Source organism: Macaca thibetana, chromosome X (genome assembly GCF_024542745.1).
Source record: "Macaca thibetana thibetana isolate TM-01 chromosome X, ASM2454274v1, whole genome shotgun sequence".
In the NCBI taxonomy this organism is placed as follows: Eukaryota; Metazoa; Chordata; class Mammalia; order Primates; family Cercopithecidae; genus Macaca; species Macaca thibetana.
Genome location: NC_065598.1, coordinates 148,677,270 through 148,701,949, shown reverse-complemented (window position 1 = coordinate 148,701,949; position 24,680 = coordinate 148,677,270). Strand labels below are relative to the sequence as shown.

Here is a 24,680-nt window from a genome sequence, read left to right as displayed (position 1 = left end):
ATCAAGGAGAATGCACGTTCAGGAAGGAAGGACCGGCGGCCAGGCAGCCTAGTGGATGGGGCAGGTCTGCCTGAGGACCGGGAGGCCCCGTGTGCCTAGCACAGGAGAGAGGACCTGGCAGTCAGCATGCCCAGTAGACAGTGGAAAAAAGTGCTTGCAAGTGAAGCTGGGGTGGGCTGCCCGTGGAGGGACACTAACTGCAGTCAGCCCCTGTTTGGTAGGGGTGAAGAGGAGGGACTGTTGGGAAGGGCAGTGGCCTCTGGGCTGGATGCTGGCAAGAGGGATCTGTGACCCAGATGAGGATGTCTGGTGGGAACTGCTTTATAGCTAAGTCAACAATCCTCATGTCTTAGGCCTGGCAGGGCCAGCCTAGGCCATTGAGTCCAGCTCCCCTTCCAGGGACATGGCCACCCGAGTCTGCACACATGCCTCCCCAGTGCAGGCATGGCCCCTGAGCTGCTCAGGCAGGGCCCGTGCTGCCTAGGGATGACTCCCCTAAACAGAGCTCACTGTCTTTCCTGGGTTCTGATGGCTGTTGTGAGGCAGCTCAGTAAGGGACAGGACGCAGGGCAGGGAGGGAAGGGGAAGGCTGAATTCAGGAATTCAGCTCACAAGAAACCACAGAAATGAATCCTTAGTAGCCAGGCTAAGGACACAGAACGGGGGCAGGACAGGGGTGGGGCGGGCCGCTGTTTCCTGGAGCCTTTGCTGGAGAGAACAGAGGGCAGGTCACACTGGACTTGCTGTCTCAGGAAGGAGCCCTTCAGGGAGAAAACACGGCATCTTGCTCCAGTAGCCATGATACCAGGAGTGGAGGAGGGTGTCCCCCAGGTATGGGTCTTCCTCCTTGCTCTCTACCCTCTGCCCCCAGGATCAGTGAAGTGGAGCCCAAATACTATGCAGATGGGGAGGACGCCTATGCCATGAAGCGAGACCTCACTCAGATGGCCGACGAGGTAAGAGCCTGCATGAAGCCAAGCCAGGCAAGCGGGGGTGGCATTGGGGAGCCCCGAGACAGTGGCTGGAGGTGCGACCAACTTTGAATGCCAGCCCTTGTGGCTATGTTGCCAGGAGTCACAACCTCAGTTTCCTAGGTTGGGCTTTAGAGGAGGCCGTCTGCCTAGCAGCCTGGAGGGTGATGGGAGAGGCAGAGGGAGGAGGCTTTTAGAAGGGAAGTGGGGAGGCCTGGGGACCAGTGGGTGGCCTGCCTGCTCAGAGGTAGTTCTGAGTCAGGGTTCTGCCCCAGGCTCCTTGGGTGGCAGGGCTGGTCAAGGGGCAACGCTGTGTCGTGGGGGCCTCCATGGTAGTCAGTGAGCCCAGGTAGCAGTGGACTGGGGCTCCAGCCAGGTGTCCCCACTCAGTCCCACGTGTCCTGCCTAGCCCTGCTGCCTCACTATGCCCCTCTCCTCAGCCAGCGACAGGGCCAGGCTCCCTTTGTCTGGAAACTTAGGCCCCATCTCTTTACCTCCTGCTTCTCCCTGGGTTCCTGGTGGCAGCTGAGGCGGCACCTGGAGCTGAAGGAGAAGGGCAGGCATGTGGTGCTGGGTGCCATCGAGAACAAGGTGGAGAGCAAAGGCAATTCACCTCCAAGCTCAGGAGAGGCCTGTCGCGAGGAGAAGGGCCTGGCTGCCGAGGATAGTGGTGGGGACAGCAAGGACCTCAGCGAGGTCAGCGAGACCACAGAGAGCACAGATGTCAAGGACAGCTCAGAGGCCTCCGACTCGGCCTCCTAGAGCCTGCCCCATCCCTTCCTCACCCCACGAGCTTTCACAATAAATTCGCTCCGTGGCACTGGGGAACTTCGTGTGTGTGCGTGTGCACATTTAGAGGGTGTGTTTCTCCAGGTCCTCTGGTGGGGAGGTGAGCCTCAGCCTTTTGACCCAGAGCATCCTGCCAGTCCGAATAGAAGGGAAGAGCTTTGGAGGTGGGACTCCCCAGTCTCATGGCCTTCAGCAGCTGTGGCCCCGGGAAGGAGGCCCTGGGCTTAGGGAGAGACCCTGCCTTGGAGGTCTGCTTGGCCACGCTGAATGTGTTTTGTGGCATAAGCCTGGGCCGCTTAGGCTCAAAGCTCAACAGCAGGGCTCCCACTCTTGGTAGCCTTCAGTTCTCCTCCCATCTTCACCTTCAGACCTTTTCTCTCCCTAATCACACCTGCTTTGGGCTACAGCAGCTCTGCGGCATAGCCGTGGGCTCCAGATGTGGACATCTGACTGCTCATTGGGCTTATCTACAGCTGTCCTGAGTATAATGACCCAGCCAGACGCCCTGTCAACGGTCCTTGAGTCCTCCCTTCCCTGCCACCCTAATGGTCAGTGAGTCCATGATACCTCTTGAGTCTACTCCCTGAGTTTGCATTTGAAAATAATTTATTTTTAGTACAATTCCCCCCGTTTGCCCTATTGACATTTTGTATTAGTTGGTGTATTTGTTATTGTTGATGAGCTAATACTGATAAGTTATTGTAAACTATAGCCCATGGTTCACATTAGGTTTCCTGTCTGTGTTGTACAGTTTCTATGGGGTTACACAAATACATAAAGCCATTTATTCCCTCAAAATAATTTCATGCAGAATACAAAACTGGGTGGCTGTTGGGTGCGGTGGCTTATGCCTGTAATCACAGCACTTTGGGAGGCCGAGGTGGGCGGATCACTTTAGCTCAGGAGTTGGAGACCAGCCTGGGCAGCATGGCGAAACCCCATCTCTACTAAAAATAGAAAACCGGGTGTGGTGGTGCACGCCTGTAATCCCAGCTACTCGGGAGGCTGAAGCAGGAGGATCCCTTGAGCCCGGGAGGTGGAGGTTGCTGTGAGCCCTGATCACGCCACCACACTCCAGGGACAGAGACCCGTCTCTAAATAAATAAATAAATAAATACACACACATCAAAATCCTGTTTTTCATGGAGTCACCCTAACCGTAACGCTCTCTCCTGTGTCTCCTCCCTTCCCTTCCCTCCGGCTGCAAAGCCATCGCTTGCTGTTCCTAGTCCCTGGGCGGGCCCTGTATTCCTGAGCCCTCTGTGTACCCTGCTACTGCAGGTGGCACTGCTCCTCCGCCAGGTTGAAAATTCGCCAAACAGACCTGGAGCTCGGTTGTCTTTGGCTGGCGCCTGGCACGTGACCAGCAGGCAGCCAGCTGCTGTGGAAGCGGAGGCCGGAGACCGGCAGGGCGGGGCCGGGGCCGGAAAGGCGCGTCTGCGCACGCCCGCAGCTCTCCGGTTCCCGGCTCGGGCGAGGCTGTGTTCTGATTGGCTTAAGACGTGGGCTTCCCTTTGTATGGGCCGGAGGCGGAGCTCTGGCCCGCCCCGCGCCTGGCGTCAGTGTCTTCCGGTTCGCAAGCCCGCGGCAAGCTTCGTTCCCAGGCTCTGATTGGTCCGGCGGCTCTGGGTTCTGCGCGTGGGGTGCGGGGGAAGGGCGGGCTTGCGCACTGCCTCGGCCGCGCCCCGGCGCCGGTGGAAGGGAGCTGGCCCAAGCTCCCACGGCGTCCGCGGCGCCCTCCTTCCGCCCCTGCCCGGCCCGCTGGACCCGGCCCGCCCTCTGCCATCCGTCCCTGGCGGGCCCGATGCCTGTCGGCCGCTCCCTCCGTCCCCAAGCGGACAGGTCCCCGCCTTCTGCGGGCTGCCTGGCTTTTGAATGCTTTGAAGGGGAACAATGGAGCGAAGGATAGAGCGAGCAGCAGGGGGCAGTTGCGTTCAGGGCCTTAAATGCCAAACAAGTGCCCTAAAAGCCTGGGCCAAACACTCAGGCTCTAAAGCACGGGCTGAATGGGGCATCCTAGGAATAGCTCTGGAGTGAAAAAAAGAGCGAAGAGAGCGTTTGAAGGCACGGACTGAGGCCTTTCCTGCCTGCCTGAGCCCTGTGTCTGGCTCTGCTGGGTGGAGGGATCTTTGGGGACCAGTCGGGGCTCGGATGGAGGGGCAGGGTGTGTGGGGGCCAGCTAGTGAGGGGCGGGGGTCCCTGCTTCCCCTTGGCCTGAGGCAGAGGTGGGACGTGGGAGTCTCCCAACCAGGAGCAGGTTAGGGTGTGGGTGCGGCTGTAGGCAGGGGCGCAGGCTCTCTAGTCTCGCTGGAGAACTCGAACATCGGTACTTCCGAGGGCAGCTGCTGGAAGTCCAGGTCCTGGGCCTGCCTGGGTCTGGCTAGCTCCCAGGCCTTGAAGCCCCAGGTCCTGCAGACACACTCGACGACGTGTTCGGGAAGGGCCTTGGTACTGGGAGAAGGGGGAGGGGAGGTGAGGGAGTGTTTTTTCCCTTCTGGGCAAGAGAATTAATTGCTCCTAGTTGAAAGGCAGGAAGTACCCGCACAGCCTCTCCTCCCCAGATCTGCAGGTCAGGGTCATATGTGCCCACATTTGCACAGAGCCTTACTCTGACATGCGTGCAAACACACGCCTAGTACCCCTGCACTAGTGCCCGCAGGCCCGCCTTCGGAACAGACGCCTGGTGCCCAAGTGCCTTGCCCCTCTCCCCACATCTATACCCCAGGGATTTCCCTCCCACCAAATTGAAGTAAGTTGTCTGCTTGACTTGTCAACCACCTCCTGCCTCCTGCCTTCCCGATTTCCCGGAGAAAAGCTGCTGCCCTGTGGTAGAGAGTGGAGGAAAGCCCCACCACCCGTGGATGAGGGAGGCCCCAAGACTTGCCCCCAGGGTAGCTAAGATCTTACTCCGAGGGGGCTGCCCCCCTCAGGCCTATGACGGGCAGGTGCAGCTGCAGGGGAAGGGAGGCAGAGCAGTCTCTTCCGGCAGCAGGAAGTGGTAACCGCCTATGGGGAAATCGTGGGGCTGAGCAGAAGGGGAACCGGAGCTGAACTCTCCTCCCCTACCAAGGGGGCCTGGAGGGAATGGCAGCCAGCTGCTGAGGTTCTGCTCTCTGGTGCTGACCTTCCTTCCCCCTCCCCTCTGAACTTCCCACCCCAGCTCTCAAGGCTCCTTGGACCTCTCTGGGGGCTGACTTGGGAAGGGAGGACCCCATCCGATGTCTGGGGGAAGCAGGCCACCCAGGGGGAGTCCAGAGCCTGGGGCAGCAATGGTGTTCATGTCCACTGGTACTGTGGGCCAGCGGCCCCGCTGTGAACTGTGCAGTCTGGCAGTGGTGACCAGGGACAGCCTTCTGGAGGTGGGGGGATGGCAGCCTGGGATGCCAGCTTATGTTGGGGCTCTCATGCCCGCTCCGGCTGCTTGGCAGCGGGGCTTTGGGCACAAGGCAGTCTAGGTGCAGGCCCAGTGGGAGGAGACGGCAAGACCGGGGCACAGTGGGGCTGGAAGGGGCGCCCTGCCCCCAGGAGCCCCTCGCGGGCAGTGCCAGCCCTGGGCCGCCCCGCCCCACCGGGAGCCGCGCTGGGGGCGGGGCTGGGCGGAGCCCGCGCAGGGTGCTGGCCGCAGCGCCCCCAAGTCCCGGCGCCGGGCCCACTCACGGCCGCGTGGGAGCAGTGGGGTTCGACGGCGCGGCCGCTAGGCCGCCATGGCCGCTCACGGGAAGCTGCGGCGGGAGCGGGGGCTGCAGGCTGAGTATGAGACGCAAGTCAAAGGTGAGAGGGCGCCGGGCGCTCCCGGCCCGTTTCCTGCGGAGACCCCAAGGTCGTGAGGGAGCCCCAAGCGTCCCCGCGCTGACCCAGGGCCCGATGCTCTCCCCAGCGACCTCTGGAGTGGGGGTGGAGGAGGGAGCCTGAGCCTCTTGCCTGCCTCCCCACGCCCATTTGGCCTCAACCGCCTGCCATCTTCCCTTCCTTCTTTCCTGTCTTCCTTCTTTTGGTCTTTGTCCTCCTTGGGTCTCTGCTCCTCACCCAAGGTTCAGTGTAGACACTGGTGGCCGCCGGTAAAGGGGAGCCGGATGTACCAACGTGCCCCCCAGAAGGCGGTAGTTTAGCTACAGTGAAGTCAACCACCTTGATTGGGCTAGGGGGTGGGGGGTGGGGGGTGAGTAAGGGAGTCTGGGTGAGTGGATTGGTGGAGATCACCTGGCCCTAACCCCAGTGTAGTCCCTGGAGCCTCAGCACCTTTTGCCCCCCTTTAGCACTGAGGGGGATCAGAGGCAAGGGCCACTGTCTCTGGGTCAAGCTGGCGCAGTGAGTCTTGGTTGAGAGATTTAACAGGGCTGGCTTCTCAGCCTTCTGAAATTGAACCTCTTTGGGTTCTGATAAACACCCATGTGCAAATCACATGCAAATCAGCTTTGCAAATTCTTAGCCAATAGCTTGTGCCCATCTTATTCAGGGCATGGTAACTCTTGCAAAGGAAAGAGGCAGCATCTCAGCGCCAGCAGCTCCTCCATATCACTCTCAATCACTCCATTTTACCAGTTACGGAAACAAGCTCAGAGAGGTGCAGTGACTTGCCCGTGGTAACACAGCACTACAACTTCTAGGACGTAGAATGCAATAACCCTTGAAGTGCCTTTCAACCCAGAGATGTAGGTTCTAACATCATTATTCAGTGCAAGCAATTTATACCCTTTAAAGTATGCCCCAGTCCTCCTCCTTTGGAAAAGGCAGCCTGTGTCCAGAACCAGCTTGAGGTGACTACGCAGGGTGAGCCAGCTTTCCAAGCCTCACCATCATCTTGCTCAGATGGAAGTAATCATCTCCATCCTGCTTCCCCAAAATGCCATGAAGCTGAAAGACTTGGAAAACTTCAATCAGCAAATATGGGTCAGTGATTTCACACTGAAAAGTTGGGGTTTCGAGCAAGACTATCTAAGGGTTCCTCACTTGCTCTGGGTCTGCATCCCACACCCTAGAAAAACTTCCTACCATGCTACAAAACGGGGTCACTGTCTTGACACCCTAAATTCTCAAAGGTCAGCATAGCCGTGGTTTTGGAGACCATCTTCTCTTCTGTTTTGCTTGTCAGCAGAAGTGAGACCAAATGCCTTGCTCACAGGAAGTGCTGGTGGGGCCCTGGGCCCAGCTCTGTAATTCAGGCAGACATGGATTCCAGCTCTCCTTTTGCCAGATGTTTCCTATACATCTCTGCTGTCCCAGGCCCTGGAAGTATACTGCTGTACAGGAGAGAACCCCGACTCCAGCCCCTCCAGCCCTGGCTTTTTACCCAGAGTAAAAACAGTGATTCAATGAGGACTCTCCTGATTTCAAATGGCGTCAGCACCCACCCTGCCCTCACATGGCTCATGGGTCTAGTGGGGGAGACATAGACTTTCCATTATGATAATAAGCACCACAGAGGGAAAGTGCAGTGTGCCAAGAAGGGGTCGGAAGAGGGCGAGCCCTAGTTTGGGGGGAGGCCAGGACAGGGTGTGCTGACGAGTTTGTCTGAACTGAGATCTGAAAGCTCGGCCAGGAAAGCCACCAGTGCAATCAACTTGCAATTCACAAGTTTCCTGCTCAACACCAGCCGGGTGTGCATGCCCGGATCTGGACTGGGACATGGCTTCCAGTTAGCTTTTACTGCCGGCAGTGATGAAGAAAGGCAGCGGTTCCCTCTGCTGGTTCCTTCTGCACTGTTCAGTTGTCATAAGTCCCCAGAGATTGTATTCCTCTGGGGGAAGCAGGGCAAGACAGGCTCCAGAGGGCCAGTGAGGTGAGCAGTCGCACCTTTCTTGGAATGAAATGAAATTTACTTCTATCAGAAAATGTTAAACCGGGCTGGGCGTGGTGGCTCACGCCTGTAATCCCAGCACTTTGGGAGGCCGAGGCGGGCGGATCACCTGAGGTCAGGAGTTTGAGACCCAGTCTGGCCAACGTGGTGAAACCCTGTCTCTACTAAAAATACAAAAATTAGCTGGGTGTGGTGGTGCATGCCTGTAGTCCCAGCTACTCGGGAGGCTGAGGTGGGAGAATCGCTTGAACCCGGGAGGCGGAGGTTTCAGGGAGCCGAGATTGCACCACTGTACTCCAGCCTGGGCAATATCCTCCGTCTCAAAACAAAATAAACAAAACAAAACGTTAAACTGATTCAGTGAGGACTCTCCTGATTTCAAATGGCATTAGCGCCCACCCCACCTGGCCTTGGAGCTGACAAGTTAACCACAGGAGGCCAGCCTCAGATAGGATGAGGACACTCTCCATCTGTCTCACTTGGCATCGTGGGCTCTGCCCTGCCCTGTCAGGAGGTCCCCCGCCCCAGGCTTCCACTTACCCAGCTTGATTCCCCAGTGGGAAGAGCTCTCCTGTTCAGTAATTCAATTGGAAGGATCAGGCTCCTGGGTCCCTCACCTGGCTAGTCTGGTGGGGGCAGGGAGTGGAGGGACGGAGGGGTGGGTGACGCATGCAGCCAGGGCTGGGGCACCTGGAGTCAGGGGAGCTGAGACTAGGGAGGAGACATTCTGCAAGAGGAGATCAGGGAGGAGGTAAGGATGCTGGGCAGGCCAAACCCACAGGGTCCCCATGCAACAGGCCCTGGGAAGTCACTGGCGGGACAGAAATCCAATGGGATTGAGCTCTTCCCAGCGGAGTCCTCCCTCGCTTGTCCTGGTCTGAATCCCTGCCGTCTTTTGCCTGGATTAATGCGGTAGCGGCCACCTGGGCTCCACCTGGCAGTGTGAGTGGGCCCTGAAAACGAAGCTGGACCACATTCCCCCACTACTGTGGCTCCTCTCTCACTCGGAGTCCAGCTGGGACTTCTGCCTAGACCACGGGCTCTGTGCCATCTGTCCCTACTGGTCTCTCGGACTCCCCCTACTGCCCCCACACAGCCAGCTGCAGCCTTCTGCTCCAACGATGCAGCTTGTTCTTGACCACCCTCCTTTAAAAAGAGATCCTCCCTGTCCCCACCCACCCCCGGCTCTGATCTTGCTTTGTGTGTTCATCTTCTCAGCACCCATCACTCCTGGACATTCTGGTATGTGTCCGTGCCCCATTCCAATCCCAGCTCCAAGAGGGCAGACACTTGGTCAACCCTCTTTGCCTCTGTATTTAAAACGTGCCTGCCACAGAATGGGTGCATAATCAACATTCTGCTGAAGGAAGAAATCAATTCATGTCCCTCCCTGGGGATGTGCATGGAGATGAGTAGGTGGGCAGCCTACTGGCCAGAAGCTGAGCTAGCATCTTATTTACCCGGGACCCTCAGTGCCTGGCTGGGCACTCAGGAGGTGGCAAAAGTGTCTTCCGCAGGTTGCTTAAACTTGCTGGACAGGCACTTCTTTGCTTCAGGCCTGTGTGGGGGAAGCAGTGTTGCCAAATCAAGCCAGTGATAGGGTGTCAAAAGGCTGGCGGTATGGGGCCCTGGGTGTGACTCTTTCTGCACGGTGAGGGAATGCACAGGTGGGGCGGGGGATGATTGGGAGTGGGAAGTGGGGACAGAAGACAGGGACTAGCTCCCTGCCCCATCCTTTCACTTCCAAGGTGGGATCAGCTGTCCTTGGTGCCCAGCCCTCACTGTGGACTGTCCTTTCCCCTGGGGCCTGAGGGCAGGGTCCCCCAGCCACTGAGACTGCGACATCGCTGCAGCCTTGCCCTGAGCAGCGCTGTGATCTGTGTGTTGTGTATCTGTGTGTTTGCAAGGGAGGCTGCCACCTCCTGGGGCCTGGGTACTGGGGGAAAGGAAGTGGCAGGGGAAACCATTCAGTGGCTTTCCAGGAATGAGGGAGAGACAGGAAGCCAAACTGAAAGGTGCCTGGCTGGCGTTGGGGTGAGACAGGGTTGGGCAGCCTTGTGTTCCACCCACCGTGAATGGCTTCACCCTTCCCAGGGCGGCCTTGCTCCCTCTTACGCTGGGCCTTTGTGCGGCTCTCCCCTCTCTCTGGGACACCCTTCTCTTTCCCCCTCAACCGGGTGGCTCGGGCCATCTGTTGGCCTCAGCACAGAGGTGGGCTGGACAGCTGAGGCCAGATCTGCCTGCAGGGGCCTAGCCTCTTTCCTCCCCTCTTAGTTCCTGCCTTCAACCTAGGCTGGGTCCAAAGGAGCCCTCAGAGCAGACGGGACTGGGGTCTGTGTGTCTCTGCCTCTCCCACCCCACACTGGCCTGGCTGACCCAGGCAGGGCATGCTGGCCAGGCCTGAGCTGTGGTTCCCCCCACAGAGATGCGCTGGCAGCTGAGCGAGCAGCTGCGCTGCCTGGAGCTGCAGGGTGAGCTGCGGCGGGAGCTGCTGCAGGAACTGGCAGAGTTTATGCGGCGCCGCGCTGAGGTGGAGCTGGAGTACTCCCGGGGCCTGGAAAAGCTGGCCGAGCGCTTCTCCAGCCGTGGAGGCCGCCTGGGTAGCAGCCGGGAGCACCAAAGCTTCCGGTAGGTGATGTGCTGGCAGGGGGGCCACGGCAGGGTCTGCTTGCAGGTCTCACTGCCCCTCTACCCCCAGGAAGGAGCCGTCACTCCTGTCGCCCTTGCACTGCTGGGCAGTGCTGCTGCAGCATACGCGGCAGCAGAGCCGGGAGAGCGCGGCCCTGAGCGAGGTGCTGGCCGGGCCCCTGGCCCAGCGCCTGAGTCACATTGCGGAGGACGTGGGGCGCCTGGTCAAGAAGGTGGGGCTCTCACCCTGGGCCATGGGAAGTGTTCAAGGCTTTGGGATCAGGAGGCTGGGAGGGCACTGGAGGCCAGGTGGGGACCAGGCAGAGTGAATCTGTGTGCCTCCCAGATGGGGCTTGAGCTGGGCAGAGCTTCCAGTGCCTGGTGGGGCCTCTCTGGGCAGTGCTGTGCTCACCCCTGCCTCTGCCTCTAGAGCAGGGATCTGGAGCAGCAGCTGCAGGACGAGCTCCTGGAGGTGGTCTCAGAGCTCCAGACGGTGAGGAAAGGGCCGGGGAGGGGCCTGCCCCAATGGCCCAGGGAGAAATGCCACTCACAGCTGGGGAAGAACATCCCCAGGCCATCACATCTCCCAAGCCAGGCTCAGGGAGAAGCATGCACCTAGGAGCAAAGGCCCTCTCTCCCTAAGCACGAGGCATTAGGCTAAGTGCTCACATGGGATTGCCCAGCTCTGAGATCCAAATTCCAGAGGGGCAGGGATGGAGGGTTAGGGGCTGGCCCGGCCGTGGCCTTCAGCAGCACTACCTTGCTTTGGGTCTCCTTGCAGGCCAAGAAGACGTACCAGGCATATCACATGGAGAGCGTGAATGCTGAGGCCAAGCTCCGGGAGGCCGAGCGGCAGGAGGAGAAGCGGGCAGGCCGGAGTGTCCCCACCACCACTGCTGCTGCCACTGAGGCAGGGCCCCTCCGCAAGAGCTCCCTCAAGAAGGGAGGGCGGCTGGTGGAGAAGGTGGGCCCGGGGGGCACCTCGGATGCAGGCCTATGGGGCATGGGCCCTGACTAGGACCTGCTGTGCTGAGGGGGAAGCCAGGGCTGGGTGCAGGGGAGGGCGGGAGTGGCAGGACAGCGCCATCAGGTTCCAGGGATTCCATACGGAAGGCTCCCAGGGCCTGAGAGAGCGGGCAAAATGGTCGCCCGGCCCTGGACAGCCCCACACAGCCTCTGCAAGCTCTGAGCAGGGCTCCTGCAGCTCTGCTGTTCTGCCAGCCATTCCATAAGGTTTGAAAGGGGCGAGAAGACACTTAAGGTGGGCGATGGGGTGACACGCACGGAGAAAGGGCGTTTGAGGTGAGCCCAGTAGAGAGAGTGGGGAGGTTGGGAAATGCCTAGATGGAGCTGCCAGGCTGTGCGGGGCTGAGAGTGATGGTCTCTGGGACTCTGGGAGCAGAGGAGGGAGTCGGGCATCTCCGGTGTTCTTAGGGGAAGTGACAGAGTTTGGCTGTGTTGGGGGAAGGTCTCCCTGGTTGCTGTGGTTAAAGTGCCAACTGTAGCCGGGCACAGTGGCTCACGCCTGTAATCCCAGCAGTTTGGGAGGCCGAGGTGAGTGGATCACCTGAGGTCATGAGTTCAAGACCAACTTGGCAACATGGTGAAACCCTGTCTCTACTAAAAATACAAAAATTAGCCGGGCATGATGGCGGGTGCCTGTAATCCCAGCTACTCGGGAGGCTGAGGCAGGAGAATAACTTGAACACTGGAGGCGGAGGTTGCAGTGATCTAAGATTGTGCCACTGTACTCCAGCCTGGGCGACAGAGTGAAACTCTGTCTCAAAAAAAAAAAAAAAAAAAATAGAGTGCCAGCTTTAGAACCCAGTTGCCACCAGGTTCTGTCTCATGGCCCTCGATGATCTATCCCTACCCCTTGCGGTGCTCGCTCCCCCTCAGCCCTGGCCCCTGCAGAGGCCTGTGGCCACTTCCAGCTGTGCACCTGTGTGCTAGCTCCAAGCTGGGTTTCTCGTACACCCTCCATGGTGGGGTGCCACGTGCGCACTTTCCACTCATCAGGTATCTGTGAATAGTTCTGTGTCACCCCCCACCTCTGTGGGGAATGTTGTGGCTCGAACCAAGGCAAGTGGCGGAAGCACAGCAGGCAGCGCCAGCACTGGCAGGTGAACAGCCGGGGAGTCGAGTCACCTCCTGGCATTGGGCTGTGGTGTGGGGAAGGCAGCAGGACTTCTGGGCTTGACCAGTTCCGGTGTAGTTGTCCACAGCGAGAGGGGTGGCGATGGGCATTACATGAAAGGCCAGAGATAGGGGCTGGCCACGTGCGTGACCCTGGCACACTTGCATTGTCTTGAGTAGCGGCAGGCCAAGTTCATGGAGCACAAACTCAAGTGCACAAAGGCGCGCAACGAGTACCTGCTTAGCCTGGCCAGCGTCAACGCCGCTGTCAGTAACTACTACCTGCATGACGTCTTGGACCTCATGGATGTGAGTCCTTGGTGGGCAGGTGGGAAAAGGTGCCTGGTGCCCCGGGGCTGGGAAATTACAGCTCCAGGACCCACCCGAGCATCTGCTTGTTTCCTCCTCAGTGCTGCGACACAGGGTTCCACCTGGCCCTGGGGCAGGTGCTCCGAAGCTACATGGCCGCTGAGAGCCGCACCCAAGCCTCCCAAGTGCAGGGCCTGGGCAGCCTGGAAGAAGCCGTGGAGGCCCTGGATCCTTCAGGGGACAAGGCCAAGGTTCTCGAGGTGCATGCTACCATCTTCTGTCCCCCGCTGCGCTTTGACTACCACCCCCATGATGGGGATGAGGTGAGGGTCACCCCCTGCTGGGCTCGGCATACTCTGGCCTTCACTGTACTGGCGGGCAGTGGAGTGGCGTGACCCACGCTTTGCTCAGGAATCCAAGTTCTCCATGGTCTCAGGCAGTGCAGCAGCTAGAGAACTGTCCCACTTCCATTTGCAGCCTCACTCCAAGGGTGCACCGCCACAATGGCCAAGGAGGGCAGGACACTAACTGTTCAAACCATGCAGCAGGCAGCCATGTAGCTGCCCATACATTGTTCTGGGCTGGTTTCTCTGTGTTTTTAAATTTCGTGACACAAACTTGGGAGGAAATGAAGCACACACACAGTAAGATGGAATCGGACTTCTTTATTCTTCTTCTTCGAGCTAGTTTTTCCTGCAGCAGTTTATCCTGATGGGCATTGGCAATGACCTGGGATTACACTGGGCCCCTTGTGGGCCGACTTGGAACTTTACAAAGAGTCCAGCATCACCAGGGCTTCTGATGGCACACAGCTACTCCCTAACCTACCCCTCCTGTTCCCAGCTTCCACCCCCAGAAACAGCCACCCACCTCTCAGCATCAAGCAGCCATTTTCCACTGGCCAATGACGACTAGCATCTCTCACAGCCACCACATGCTTCCCTGCATCTTGTTCTCCCAGTGGGTTTATTCCAGAATTTTTGGCTAAATTAACATTCAATGTTTCAATCACCATGACAACAGGTACTGTTGGCAGCTGAGCCATGTACTGTATTAGGATCACATGTCCTTCCTTGGACAATTTTTCCTTTTCTTCTGAAATTTATAACTCCCTCGCCTGGGGAATGCTGCTTGCTAGAACATACCCATTGCTAGGAGTTGATCGTTACCTCGTCCCAGCACTGTCCTCCACACCAGGCACCCTGTGGGGTCCACCTTCTCCTCTGTGCCCTCCCTCAGCGCCCCAGAGCCCTCCAGTCTGGACTGCTTCGCTTCTGCCCAGTGCCCTGTTTCTGGATTCCACGGCAGCAGCTTTCTTGGTTTGATACCCTTGTTTTCGTGGACGCCTTCACCAAGGGTTTCCTGACTTAGCACATCTGAAAATGTCTGTATTCTTTGTTTTGTTTTGTTTTTGAGATAGGGTCTCACTCTGTCCCCCCGGCTGGAGTGCAGTGGTGTGATGTGATCTCAGCTCACTGCAGATGCAACCTTCTGGTCCTCTCACCTCAGCTTCCCAAGTAGCTAGGACTACAGGCTTGCACTACCACGCCAGGCTAATTTTTCTATATTTTATAGCGAGGGAGTTTCACTATGTTGCCCAGGTTGGTCTCAAACTCCTGGGCTCAAAGAATTGGCCTGCTTCAGCCTCCCAAAGTGCTGGGATTACAGGTGTGCCACGTGCCCGGCCAACCCTTTATTCTTATTTCGTGAATACAGTACTTCTTGAATCTTTCTGAAACTTTTATTTATTTTTTTTTTTGAGAGGCAGTTTCCCTCTTGTTGCCCAGGCTGGAGTACAGTGGCACGATCTTGGCCCACTGCAACCTTCACCTCCTAGGTTCAAGTGATTCTCCTGCCTCAGCCTCCCAATTAGCTGGAATTACAGGTACCAGATACCACACCTGGCTAATTTTTTAATTTTTTAAATTAAATTAAAAAAATTTTTTTGAGACAGAGTCTTTCTCTGACACCCAGGCTACAGTGCTGTGGCGCAATCTCGGCTCACTGCAACCTCTGCCTCCCAGGTTCAAGCAATTCTCCTGCCTCAGCCTCCCAAGTAGCTGGGACTACAGGTGTGCACCACCACGCCTGGCTGATTTTTGTATTTTTAGTAGAGACGGGGTTTCACTATGTTGGCCAGGCTTGTCTCAAACTCCTGATCTCAGGTGATCCGCCTGCCTCAGCCTCACAAAGTGCTGGGATTACAGGCGTGGGCCACCATGCCCGACCCTTTTATTTTTATTTTTTAGTAGAGACAGGGTTTCACCATGTTGGCTAGGCTTGTCTCGAACTCCTGACTTCAGGTGATCTGCTTGCCTCAGCCTCCCAAAGTGCTGGGATTACAGGTGTGAGCCACCATGCCCCGCCTGAAATGTTTTTTCTTTTCTCCTGTTCCTGCATCTGCTCTATTTTCTTGCTTTTGTCCCTGAGTCCAAAATCCCTGCTATATCCTTTCCAGAGAGCAAATCGTTAGTTTTCTGCTGATCGTGTCTGTTTGGTGATTCTTGGCCGTCAGTTCATATTTAAGAAGAGGCCTGAACACATACCCCACAAATGTGGATGTCTGTGGTGTTTCCTCCTGGCCTAGCCAGTTTCCCCAGTAGAAACTCTTCTGACCCTGTCTAGGGAGGAGAGGGGGCGAGAGGGCTGGGAGCTCACTCTGCTGTGTGGATTTCCTTGGAACTACCTGGTTTCAGTTCCACACCCTCCAGCCAAAGCCTAACAGGAACAGTCCTGTAATCTCCATTGCTAGAGGGAACCCTGCTCCGTGGGGAAGCTGGGGCCTCTCGGTGAGAGGGTGGTGGAAGGGTGGTAGAGGACTTGGGCTTGCCTTAAGGGATCTGCGGGGAGGGCCCAGGTAAGTGGGGCTTGGTCCTGGATTAAATGCCTTCTGGAAGCAGAGTAATTGTATGATGTATGATTGGATGTCTTGATTAATCTTATCTAGAAGGAGACAGTGATGGAAGCTGAAGTGATGCGAGGAAGTCATAGTCACTTACATTAACCAGGATGGAGGGATGGTTTTGTGGCTTGGAAGAAGTTCTTGATTTTGTCCTCACTCAGACGTGATCGCAGAGTGGTCTTGTTTCTGTCTTCGCCCATCAAGGTCACACAGTGGCCTTGCCTGATGTTGATACTCTGGGACATTTCCGGTGTTCAGCAGGACAGCACTGAGACTGGGCTGATAGGACCCTGAGTCCCAAATCCCTGCTATATCCTTTCCAGAGAGCAAATCGTTAGTTTTCTACTGATCGTGTGAGTTTAAGGGAGGGATCAAATTTCAATGTTCCCTAGGGTATGGATAGATTTATTTTTTCTCTAGAGAGAGGGTCTGGCTCTGTTGTACAGGCTGGAGTGCAGTAGTGTGATCATAGCTCACTGCAGCCTCCAACTCCTGGGCTCAAGTCATCCTCCTGCCTGAGACTCCCGAGTAGCTGGGACTATAGGTGCATACCACCATGTGTGGCTAAGATTTGTACTTTAAAAACAATTATTTTATTTTTAAATTTTAATCTATTTATTTATTTATTTTGAGACCGGGTTATGAGACGGGCTAATTTTTGTATTTTTGGTAGAGTCAGGATTTTACCATATTGTCAAGGCTGGTCTCGAACTCCTGGGCTCAAGTGATCCACCTGCCTCAGCCTCCCAAAGTGCTGGGATTGCGGGTGTGAGCTAGTCCAGCCTGGATGGACTTTTAAAAAAATGTGTGGCAAAATACACATAGCATAAAACATACCACATTCACCATTTTTAAGTGTGCGGCCCAGGGGCAGAAGCACATTCACGGTGCTGTGCAGCCATCACCACCATTCAGCCGCAGAACTTGTTCATCTTCCCAAACTGAAGCTCTGGCCCGTTCAACCCCAACTCCCTACCCCCCAGCCCCTGGCACCCACCCTTCCACTGTCCGTCTACAGAGTTCACGGCTCTCATTTGAGGCCCCTCACAGGAGTGGAATCCTATAGTGCGGGCCTTTCTGTGACTGGCTCCTTTCACTGAGTCCCATGTCCTCAAGGGTCAGCCATGTCGGAGCCCATCTCAAAATGGCCGTACTTTCTTCTCCATGACTTGCACCTTCCTGCAGTCCTGTAAGGCGGGGCTTGGTGGAGATGGAGAGCAGGGCAAGTGTTTAGCCACAGATGAGTCCTCACTTTCAATTTTAACTGTAATGTCAACTTTCTGGATGTTTACATGCTTAAAAGAGTAATTCCTTCCTTCATAAAGTATTGGCTCCCACTCTGCCCATGACGCAAGCTGCTCTCATCTTGCCACACGGAAATTTATGTCTGCCCAGTTAGAGTGAGCAGTTTTTCTGTCTACTCCTTTCCCTAGAAGAAGTGGGGCTGGGCCCTCCCTGTTCTGTCTGTCTCAGACCTCAGTCTTCCTTACCATTCTATTCTATTTTATTTTATTTTGAGATGGAGTCTCGCTCTGTCACCCAGGCTGGAGTGCAATGGCGCCATCTCGGCTCACTGCAACCTCTGCCTCCCAGGTTCAAACGATTCTCCTGCCTCAGCCTCCCAAGTAGTACAGGCACGCACCACCATGCCTGGCTAATTTTTGTATTTTTTTTAATAGAGACGGGGTTTCACCATGCTGGTCATGCTGGTCTTGAACTCCTGACCTTGTGATCTGCCTGCCTCGGCCTCCCAAAGTGCTGGGACTACAGATGCACACCACCATGCCCAGTTAATTTTTTGTATATTTGGCGGATACAGGGTTTCACTAAGTTGGCCAGGCTAGTCTCGAACTCCTGACCTCAGATAATCCATCCGCCTCAGCCTTCCAAAGTGCTAGGATTACAGGCGTGTGCCACTGCGCTGGGCCACCATTCTGTTTTAAATAAGAGTTTTATTAAGGTATGATTCATATACCATAAAATTCACCGTTGTAAAGTGTACAGTTCAGTGGTTTTTAGTATATTTAGAGTTGTGCAGCCATCACCATCTAATTCCAGAACATTTTTGTCACCCCCTAAAGGAGCCATTAGCCACTACTGCTCCCTGTTCCCCTCTCCAGCCCCTGGCACCCACTCCTCTGCTTCCTGTCTCTATGAATTTGCCTGGCTGAACACTTTACATAAGTGGATTCATTCCTTCTCCTGGCTGAATCCTCTTCCATTCTGTGGGTAGACTGCACTGAGTTTAGCCATCCGTCTGTTGGATGAGTGGTGCCGCTATGAACCTCTGTGGACAAGTCTTAGTTTGGACACATGTGTTCACTTCTGCCATTCTTCAGCTGAGCGTCTGGGCTGGTGGTCCTGTGTCTGGCCGCCAGGCCACAAAAGGGTGCTTGCTTCCCTTATGCCCCGGGAATCTTGGCACCTACTGCCCAAGCGCAGCCCTCAGCCCCCTGGCCGCCACCCTCTGCAGGTGGCTGAGATCTGCGTTGAAATGGAGCTGCAGGACGAGATTCTGCCCAGAGCCCAGAACATCCAGAGCCGCCTGGACCGACAGACCATCGAGACGGAGGAGGTCTGGGCAGCCCACTGGGGGTTAGAGGGAGACAGGGACCTGGAGCCTGTATAGCCTGCTGTTGGAAGTGGCTGCCCTGCCTGCCCGCCTCCCTCTGGTCCCTTCCTTCTGACTTGGACTTCCTGTCTCCATCCCTGTCCCCCATCTCTTACCACCCTGTGCGGTCTCCTCTGCAGGTGAACAAGACGCTGAAGGCGACACTGCAGGCCCTGCTGGAGGTGGTGGCCTCGGATGACGGGGATGTGCTCGACTCCTTCCAGACCAGCCCCTCCACTGAGTCCCTCAAGTCCACCAGCTCAGACCCAGGCAGCCGGCAGGCAGGCCGGAGGCGTGGCCAGCAGCAGGAGACCGAAACCTTCTACCTCACGGTGGGGAGGGCTGGGCTGGTGGGTGGGACCCGTGGGGGCGTGGCTGGGGCAGAGGGAGGGGCTCAAGCCAGGGCTAACACTTTGGGCCCTTCTTGGGGCTGCCTAGAAGCTCCAGGAGTATCTGAGTGGACGGAGCATCCTCGCCAAGTTGCAGGCCAAGCACGAGAAGCTGCAGGAGGCCCTTCAGCGAGGTGGGCCCAGGACCCTATGTAGCCCACGGTCCTCCCCTCCTGCCTGTCCTTGGCCATTATCCACACCTTTCTCTCTGGGATGCATTGAAGACCCTTGGCCTGAGAGGCAGACCAATGTTCTCCCACCCCACAGGTGACAAGGAGGAGCGGGAGATGTCTTGGTGAGTCCTTCATGAGGGGCTGGTGTGTTCTGAGAAGCTGGGGCCCTGCGATGGTCCCCCATCTCTTCTCTCCGTCGGGCCCAGCTCAGCTGCCCAATTCCCTGAGCCTCAATATCCCAGTTTTCGCACTGGATTGTGGAATAACTTCAGAGAATTAGAGGCCTACTTGGCTGGGCTGGTGGGTGGGGCACCCTATTCTCCATGCCCGGCCCCCTCAGAGCCAGTTCCCGTTCACCACAGGACCCAGTACACACAGAGAAAATTCCAGAAGAGCCGCCACCCCCGCCCCAGCTCCCAGTATAACCAGAGACTCTTTGGGGGAGACATGGAGAAGTTTATCCAGGTACTTGCTTTGCCCCACATGCCAGCCCACCTGTACACGCTGGTCTTTCTTCAGCCTTGGGTCACCTCAGTGACCAGAGCATCTGCCTGATCCCAGGGTCCTCCACTCTCAGTCATCAACTGTCCCTTTCTGGGTGGGCCTCTTCCAGGCCGCTGTTGGGCTCCCCTGTAGCCTCTGCTGATTAAAGGGAGCATCCTTAACTAGTAATGGGAATGTATAGAAAACCTGGGGCAGCAGCATTTTTAGGTGCGAGATATTGAGAGCTTCTCCCCTGCAACTTCTGGCCAGCGTGGTACTGGGGGTCCTGGACAGTGAAATAAGGGGAAGCAAGAAAGATCAGAAAACTAATACTGAGATCAGAAAGTATCAGAGGGTGCCAGGCACGGTGGCTCACGCCTGTGATCCCGGCTCTTTGGGAGGCTGAGGTGGGCAGATCACTTCAGCCCAGGTGTTCAAGACCAGCCTGGGCAACAGGGTGAAACCGCGTCTCTACTAAAAATACAAAAATTAGCCGGGCATGGCGGTACGTGCCTGTAATCCGAGGCGGGGGGGTGGGGGGAGGGAGGGAGGAAGGAAAAAAAAAAAAAGGAAAGACAGAAACAAAGAAAGAAATACAGAGAAATAAAAGGAAAGAAAGAGAGAAAAAAGAAAAGAGAAAAGTAAAGCAAGCATCAGAGGGGGCCAGGCATGGAGAATACCAGAAGATCAGAACTGATACCATCATTTTCAGTGATGTGGTTATGTGTGTAGAACATTCAAAAATCAACAGATTCTTTAAATGAACACTTTGAGTTTCTTTCTTTTTTATTTTATTTTTTTTTATTTGTTGAGACAGGGTCTTGTGCTGTTGACCAGGCTGAAGTGCAGTGGTCACGATCTCAGCTCACTGCAGCCTTCACCTCCTACCTGTTGGGGTTCAAGCGATTCTCATGCCTCAGCCTCCCAAGTAGCTGGGACTACAGGTGTGCACCACCACACCTGGTTAATTTTTATATTTTTAGAAGAGGTGAGGTTTCACCATGTGGGTCAGGTTGGTCTCGAACTTCTGACCTCAGGTGATCCTCCTGCCTCAGTCTTCCAAAGGGCTAGGATTACAGGCGTGAGCCACCACACCCAGCTTGAGTTTCTAAATGTTACTTGATTCAAGGTCGGTGTACAGAATTCAATTGCATTTTTATATTCCAGCAACAATTTGCAAATAAAATGTAAGGCACTGCCTAAAACCTCATCAAAGATATCAGACACCTAAGAGTGGATCTAACAAACAGTGTGCTAGGCCTCTATGCCGACAACGATGATGTGCTCTTGAGAGAAAATAAAAGCACTCAGCCTGGTGCGGTGGTTCATGCCTGTAATCCCACCGTTTGGGGAGATTGAGGCAGGAGTATCACTTGAGCCCAGGAAGTCGAGGCTGCAGTGAGCCGAGATCATGCCACTGCACTTCAGCCTGGGTGACAGAGTGAGACCTTGTCTCACAAAAAGAAAAAAAAGCAATTGAATGACAACACAGGGCATGCTGTGTCCATGGTGAAGTAAACACTCTGTCCCTAGTGCTCAGGCCAGCCTGTGCCCCTGGTGGTGGAGAGCTGCATTCGCTTCATTAACCTCAACGGTAAGCAGGACCCAGCCCCTCCCGCTGTCCTGGCACCCAGCACCCAGCTCCCAGCACCTGGCATGGGAGGCCATCCTGGAGGGGCTGGGGAAGATGCTCAGTGCCCACCAGCTCGTTGTCCTCCCACAGGCCTGCAGCACGAAGGCATCTTCCGGGTGTCGGGTGCCCAGCTCCGGGTCTCAGAGATCCGTGATGCCTTCGAGAGAGGTGGGGACGGGCAGGGCAGGCAGGGCTGGGGGCTCGGGCAGACGTTACCAGCTTCCTCCCCCCACTGCACCACTCGCCTGTCTGCAGGGGAGGACCCACTGGTGGAGGGCTGCACTGCCCACGATCTGGACTCGGTGGCCGGGGTGCTGAAGCTCTACTTCCGGAGCCTGGAGCCCCCACTCTTCCCCCCAGACCTGTTCAGCGAGCTGCTGGCTTCTTCGGGTGAGGCCGGGGCCTGAGGCCAGTGGGGGTAGGGCACTTGCTAGGGCAGCCCCACTCACTCGGCTCTCTCTGGGCGGTTTTGGCCACAGAGCTGGAGGCCACAGCAGAGAGGGTGGAGCACGTGAGCCGCCTGCTATGGCGGCTGCCCGCGCCAGTGCTGGTGGTTCTGCGCTACCTCTTCAACTTCCTCAACCAGTGAGTGCTGTGGGGCGAGTGCTGGGGTGGGGGCCAGGGTCGAGGGGATAAGGGGACTCGGGGTGCGGGCTCTCTGCTTGTGATGTGTGTGTCCCCCCAGCCTGGCCCAGTACAGCGATGAGAACATGATGGACCCCTACAACCTGGCCGTGTGCTTTGGGCCCACGCTGCTACCGGTGCCCGCTGGGCAGGACCCGGTGGCGCTGCAGGGCCGGGTGAACCAGCTGGTGCAGACGCTCATACTGCAGCCAGATCGGGTCTTCCCGCCCCTGACCTCACTGCCTGGCCCCGTCTACGAGAAGTGCATGGCACCGCCTTCCGCCAGCTGCCTGGGGTACACCCTTGGTGCTGCAGAGGGGATGGGGGGTCCACTGGAGAAGAGCCCCCCTCATCCACCTTGCTCTGCCCTGAACCTCAGGGATGCCCAGCTGGAGAGCCTGGGGGCGGACAACGAGCCGGAGCTGGAAGCTGAGATGCTTGCCCAGGAGGATGGTGAGGGCGATGGGCAGAGAGCCCCACCCTGTCCCTGCCCTAGTGTCCACACCCGCCCCCCCCACCCACAGCTTGGACCCCCTCTCCTCCCCAGACCTGGAGGGGGTTGTGGAGGCTGTGGCCTGCTTTGCCTACACGGGCCGAACGGCCCAGGAGCTGAGCTTCCGGCGGGGGGACGTACTGCGGCTGCACGAGAGGGCCTCGAGCGACTGGTGGCGGGGGGAGCACAATGGTGTGCGGGGCCTCATCCCCCACAAGTATATCACACTGCCTGAGGGGTAAGTGAGCTGCGCTCTCAGGCCCCAGGGTTCCTGGAGTCTCCGCACCTCCCCTTCATCCAGCCCTCCCCTGACCCCAAGTTAGATTCTGAAGGTCTGGGCTAGGCCAGAGAATGGAGCCTGTCTGACTACTTCTGACTGGCACGGAGGCTGCTGGCCCTGGACCCTGTGCAGGGAAGGAGCACTCAAAACAGGCTGGTGCTTCCCACCACAGGGCAGAGAAGCAGGTGGTGGGCGCAGGGCCGCAGACTGCAGGGGAGTCTGGGAGCAGTCCTGAGGGCCTCCTGGCATCAGAGCTGGTTCACCGGTGAGCAAGAAGACAGGGCTTGGGGGGCCCACACATGTGCCGTTCTAGGCCAGAGGGGACTGGGGTCAGGCTTTGGCCCCATGGGAGTGGGAGGAGTTGGCAGATGAGGACGTGACAGAGTGACCCAGCTTGTGACAGGGAAAGAGGCTCTAGAGGAGCTTGGGGACCACTGGGCCAGCCTCCTTTCCTTGGCCACACCGCAGGATGGGAGGAGCCACTGCCCAGTTAGCTCAGGGACTTCCCAGAGCCCCCACCAGGCTCCCCGTCTGTCCTGCAGGCCAGAGCCATGCATCTCACCCGAGGCCGTGGGACTCTCTGGACATAGACGACGCTGCTTGGTCCCAGCCCCCCCGGAGCAACACGTGGAGGTGGATAAGGTGAGAGTGGGTATGTGGCAGGTGAGGGACATCTGTCCTGGGGGGATCTTTGCCTTCCCTTGGGAGCCAAACTCCTCCCTCCTTGAGGTTCCAGTCCTTGCCCTCCCTGGCCTTAGCTAAGGGGAACCTGCCGCCAGACGCACAGGCCCAAGGCAGACCCCATGGAGGGTAGGAAGGCAAAGATGTAAGGGCGAGTGGGGATGGAGAGGGATGGCCACAGAGGCAGGGATGAGAGGGACAGAAGACACCTGGCCTGGCTAGAGCCTGGGGCTTGCACGTTGGAATTCACGTTTGGCTTCAGAGCAGGGAGTGGCAGGGCTGAGTTAAGGCTGTTTACCTGGTAGAGGCAAGGGACTCCAGGGCAGATTTCAAGGCTGGCATCTGTAGCTGGGCTAGGTAACAGGCGGTGCCATGGCAGGCGCCTGGCATGCCAGGGAGGATGAAAGGGACAGATGGTAGGGAGGCAGGAGGGGGTGGCTGGTTGGGGATTGGAGTGGGGCAGCAGTGGCTCTCGAAGGAGCAGAGCGCAGGCTCAAGATGTGGCTCTGGCAAGCGCACGACCTGGGGAGCCCTGCTCCATGCTCTGTGCCATGGGACCTGTGAACACTGTTGGACTGACGTGGAAGCCCAGGGAAAGTTGCTAAGCCCAAGGAGGAGAGACCCGAGAACATGTGGGTGCCCCAGGTGTGGCCAAGCCCCCCGGCTTAGGGAGCCCAGGGAGGGTCGGGTAGACACGCAGGAGCAGGAGCGGGAGCCAGGGACAGAGCAGCCAGGAGATGCCATGGGAGGACACTGACCTGGGAGTTCCCCGCATGCTGGCGGTCCCTGAGGCCATGGGCAGGGGGACTGTGATCTCTGCCAAGGAAAGAGTGGGGGTGAGAAGAGAGGGGTCCCCACTTTCGGGCTAAACCAAGGAATTGCTGTCCTCAGAGGAGACTGTGACAGAGACACCAAAAGGGGCAGGCGGGATGCCAGGTGCGAAGTGGGGGAGAGCGACCTGGAGGCTGAGGGACTGGGATGTTGTCTGGGGACTTGCTTTGGGAGTGGGAGGAACTCGGGTGGGTCTTGGGCAGGGTCAGTCGGGGGAGCTCACTGGTCACCCTCCCTTTCTTTCCCCTCCACTAGGCCGTGGCACAGAACATGGACTCTGTGTTTAAGGAGCTCTTGGGAAAGACCTCTGTCCGCCAGGGCCTCGGGCCAGCATCTGCCACCTCTCCCAGCCCTGGGCCCCGAAGCCCAAAGGCACCGGCCGGCAGCCGCCTGGGCAAAAACAAAGGCTTCTCCCGGGGCCCTGGGGCCCCAGCCTCACCCTCAGCATCCCACCCCCAGGGCCTGGACACAACCCCCAAGCCACACTGAGGTGCTGCTGCTGGAGCTGTGTGCCCCAGGCGGCTACCCCCTGGACCGGCCACTCTCCCCAGCCCTCTTGCTTCTCTCCAACCCTGTCCAGCAAGTTCAGGGTGCCTGCACTTCACCCTGTGCAGAGGTGGGATGGGGCCGAACATGCAGGGATGCCCACTCCACACCCTGCCTGCCTCTCAGCCCTGGCCCAGACCCCTTTTGGAGGCTGGGGAAAGCCCTCTTCTGCGACTTTGTGGAGGGCTGGTCAGTGGCTGCTGGGTGGCAGGTGCCCTTGCTCAGATGCCTAGCAGGGCTGGGTGGTGATTCATAAAGACCTCGTGTTGATTCCCTGATGGGAGCCAGCTCTCTGTCTCAGGGGTGGGCGGGTGGGTGCTGGAGGCCAGAACAGCTTCCCTGGGGGTCCTGCAGCTTTGAAGACTTGGCCGCCTGCACCATGGGTTCCAGAGCTGTGCACATTA

The 24,680-nt window shown here is 57.4% G+C and overlaps 3 protein-coding genes across 10 annotated transcripts in view; 2 read left to right on the top strand and 1 right to left on the bottom strand.

Annotated features, from left to right (window-relative positions):
* NAA10 (N-alpha-acetyltransferase 10, NatA catalytic subunit) overlaps nucleotides 1–1,796 on the top strand; it is a 126,262-nt gene extending 124,466 nt beyond the window's left edge. For both annotated transcript variants that reach the window (XM_050775500.1, XM_050775499.1), the window contains 2 exons: nucleotides 872–956; nucleotides 1,497–1,796. In XM_050775500.1, coding sequence (XP_050631457.1) covers nucleotides 872–956; nucleotides 1,497–1,733 — 322 coding nt within the window. In that variant the 3' untranslated portion in view covers nucleotides 1,734–1,796. The remainder of the gene's footprint in view (nucleotides 1–871; nucleotides 957–1,496) is intronic.
* Nucleotides 1–21,508, bottom strand: part of LOC126945506 (emerin-like) — a 365,730-nt gene extending 344,222 nt beyond the window's left edge. The window contains exon 1 of one of the 2 annotated variants that reach the window (XM_050775515.1): nucleotides 21,499–21,508. The gene's annotated coding sequence lies outside the window, so the exon portion shown is untranslated. Of the gene's footprint in view, nucleotides 1–16,507; nucleotides 16,518–21,498 lie in introns of those variants that run through there. The other variant, XM_050775516.1, reaches the window with a different exon arrangement.
* Nucleotides 5,338–24,551, top strand: ARHGAP4 (Rho GTPase activating protein 4). 6 transcript variants are annotated; one of them, XM_050775426.1, is made up of 22 exons: nucleotides 5,338–5,531; nucleotides 9,981–10,185; nucleotides 10,256–10,418; nucleotides 10,616–10,678; nucleotides 10,967–11,149; nucleotides 12,502–12,630; nucleotides 12,732–12,953; nucleotides 18,006–18,107; nucleotides 18,284–18,475; nucleotides 18,582–18,666; nucleotides 18,800–18,827; nucleotides 19,068–19,170; nucleotides 20,722–20,782; nucleotides 20,912–20,989; nucleotides 21,077–21,211; nucleotides 21,301–21,406; nucleotides 21,507–21,740; nucleotides 21,825–21,898; nucleotides 21,993–22,176; nucleotides 22,391–22,483; nucleotides 22,761–22,860; nucleotides 23,986–24,551. In XM_050775426.1, the coding sequence occupies exons 1-22, from the start codon at nucleotides 5,465–5,467 to the stop codon at nucleotides 24,217–24,219; spliced, it is 2,841 nt and encodes a 946-aa protein (XP_050631383.1). In that variant the 5' UTR covers nucleotides 5,338–5,464; the 3' UTR covers nucleotides 24,220–24,551. The 6 variants fall into 6 exon arrangements, with proteins under 6 accessions (XP_050631383.1, XP_050631380.1, XP_050631385.1 ...); XM_050775423.1 differs by having other exon boundaries at nucleotides 21,507–21,898; XM_050775428.1 differs by lacking the exon at nucleotides 21,507–21,740 and having other exon boundaries at nucleotides 5,406–5,531.
* Nucleotides 24,552–24,680: the final 129 nt, after the last annotated feature.

Bases quoted from the DNA above. Each gene is read 5' to 3' on its own strand.
- ARHGAP4 (XM_050775423.1), top strand. From the start codon at position 5,465: ATGGCCGCTCACGGGAAGCTGCGGCGGGAGCGGGGGCTGCAGGCTGAG. The intron at 10,419-10,615 runs GTGGGGCTCTCA...CTCTGCCTCTAG, and splicing joins TGGGGCGCCTGGTCAAGAAG to AGCAGGGATCTGGAGCAGCA. The intron at 22,861-23,985 runs GTGAGAGTGGGT...CCCCTCCACTAG, and splicing joins AACACGTGGAGGTGGATAAG to GCCGTGGCACAGAACATGGA.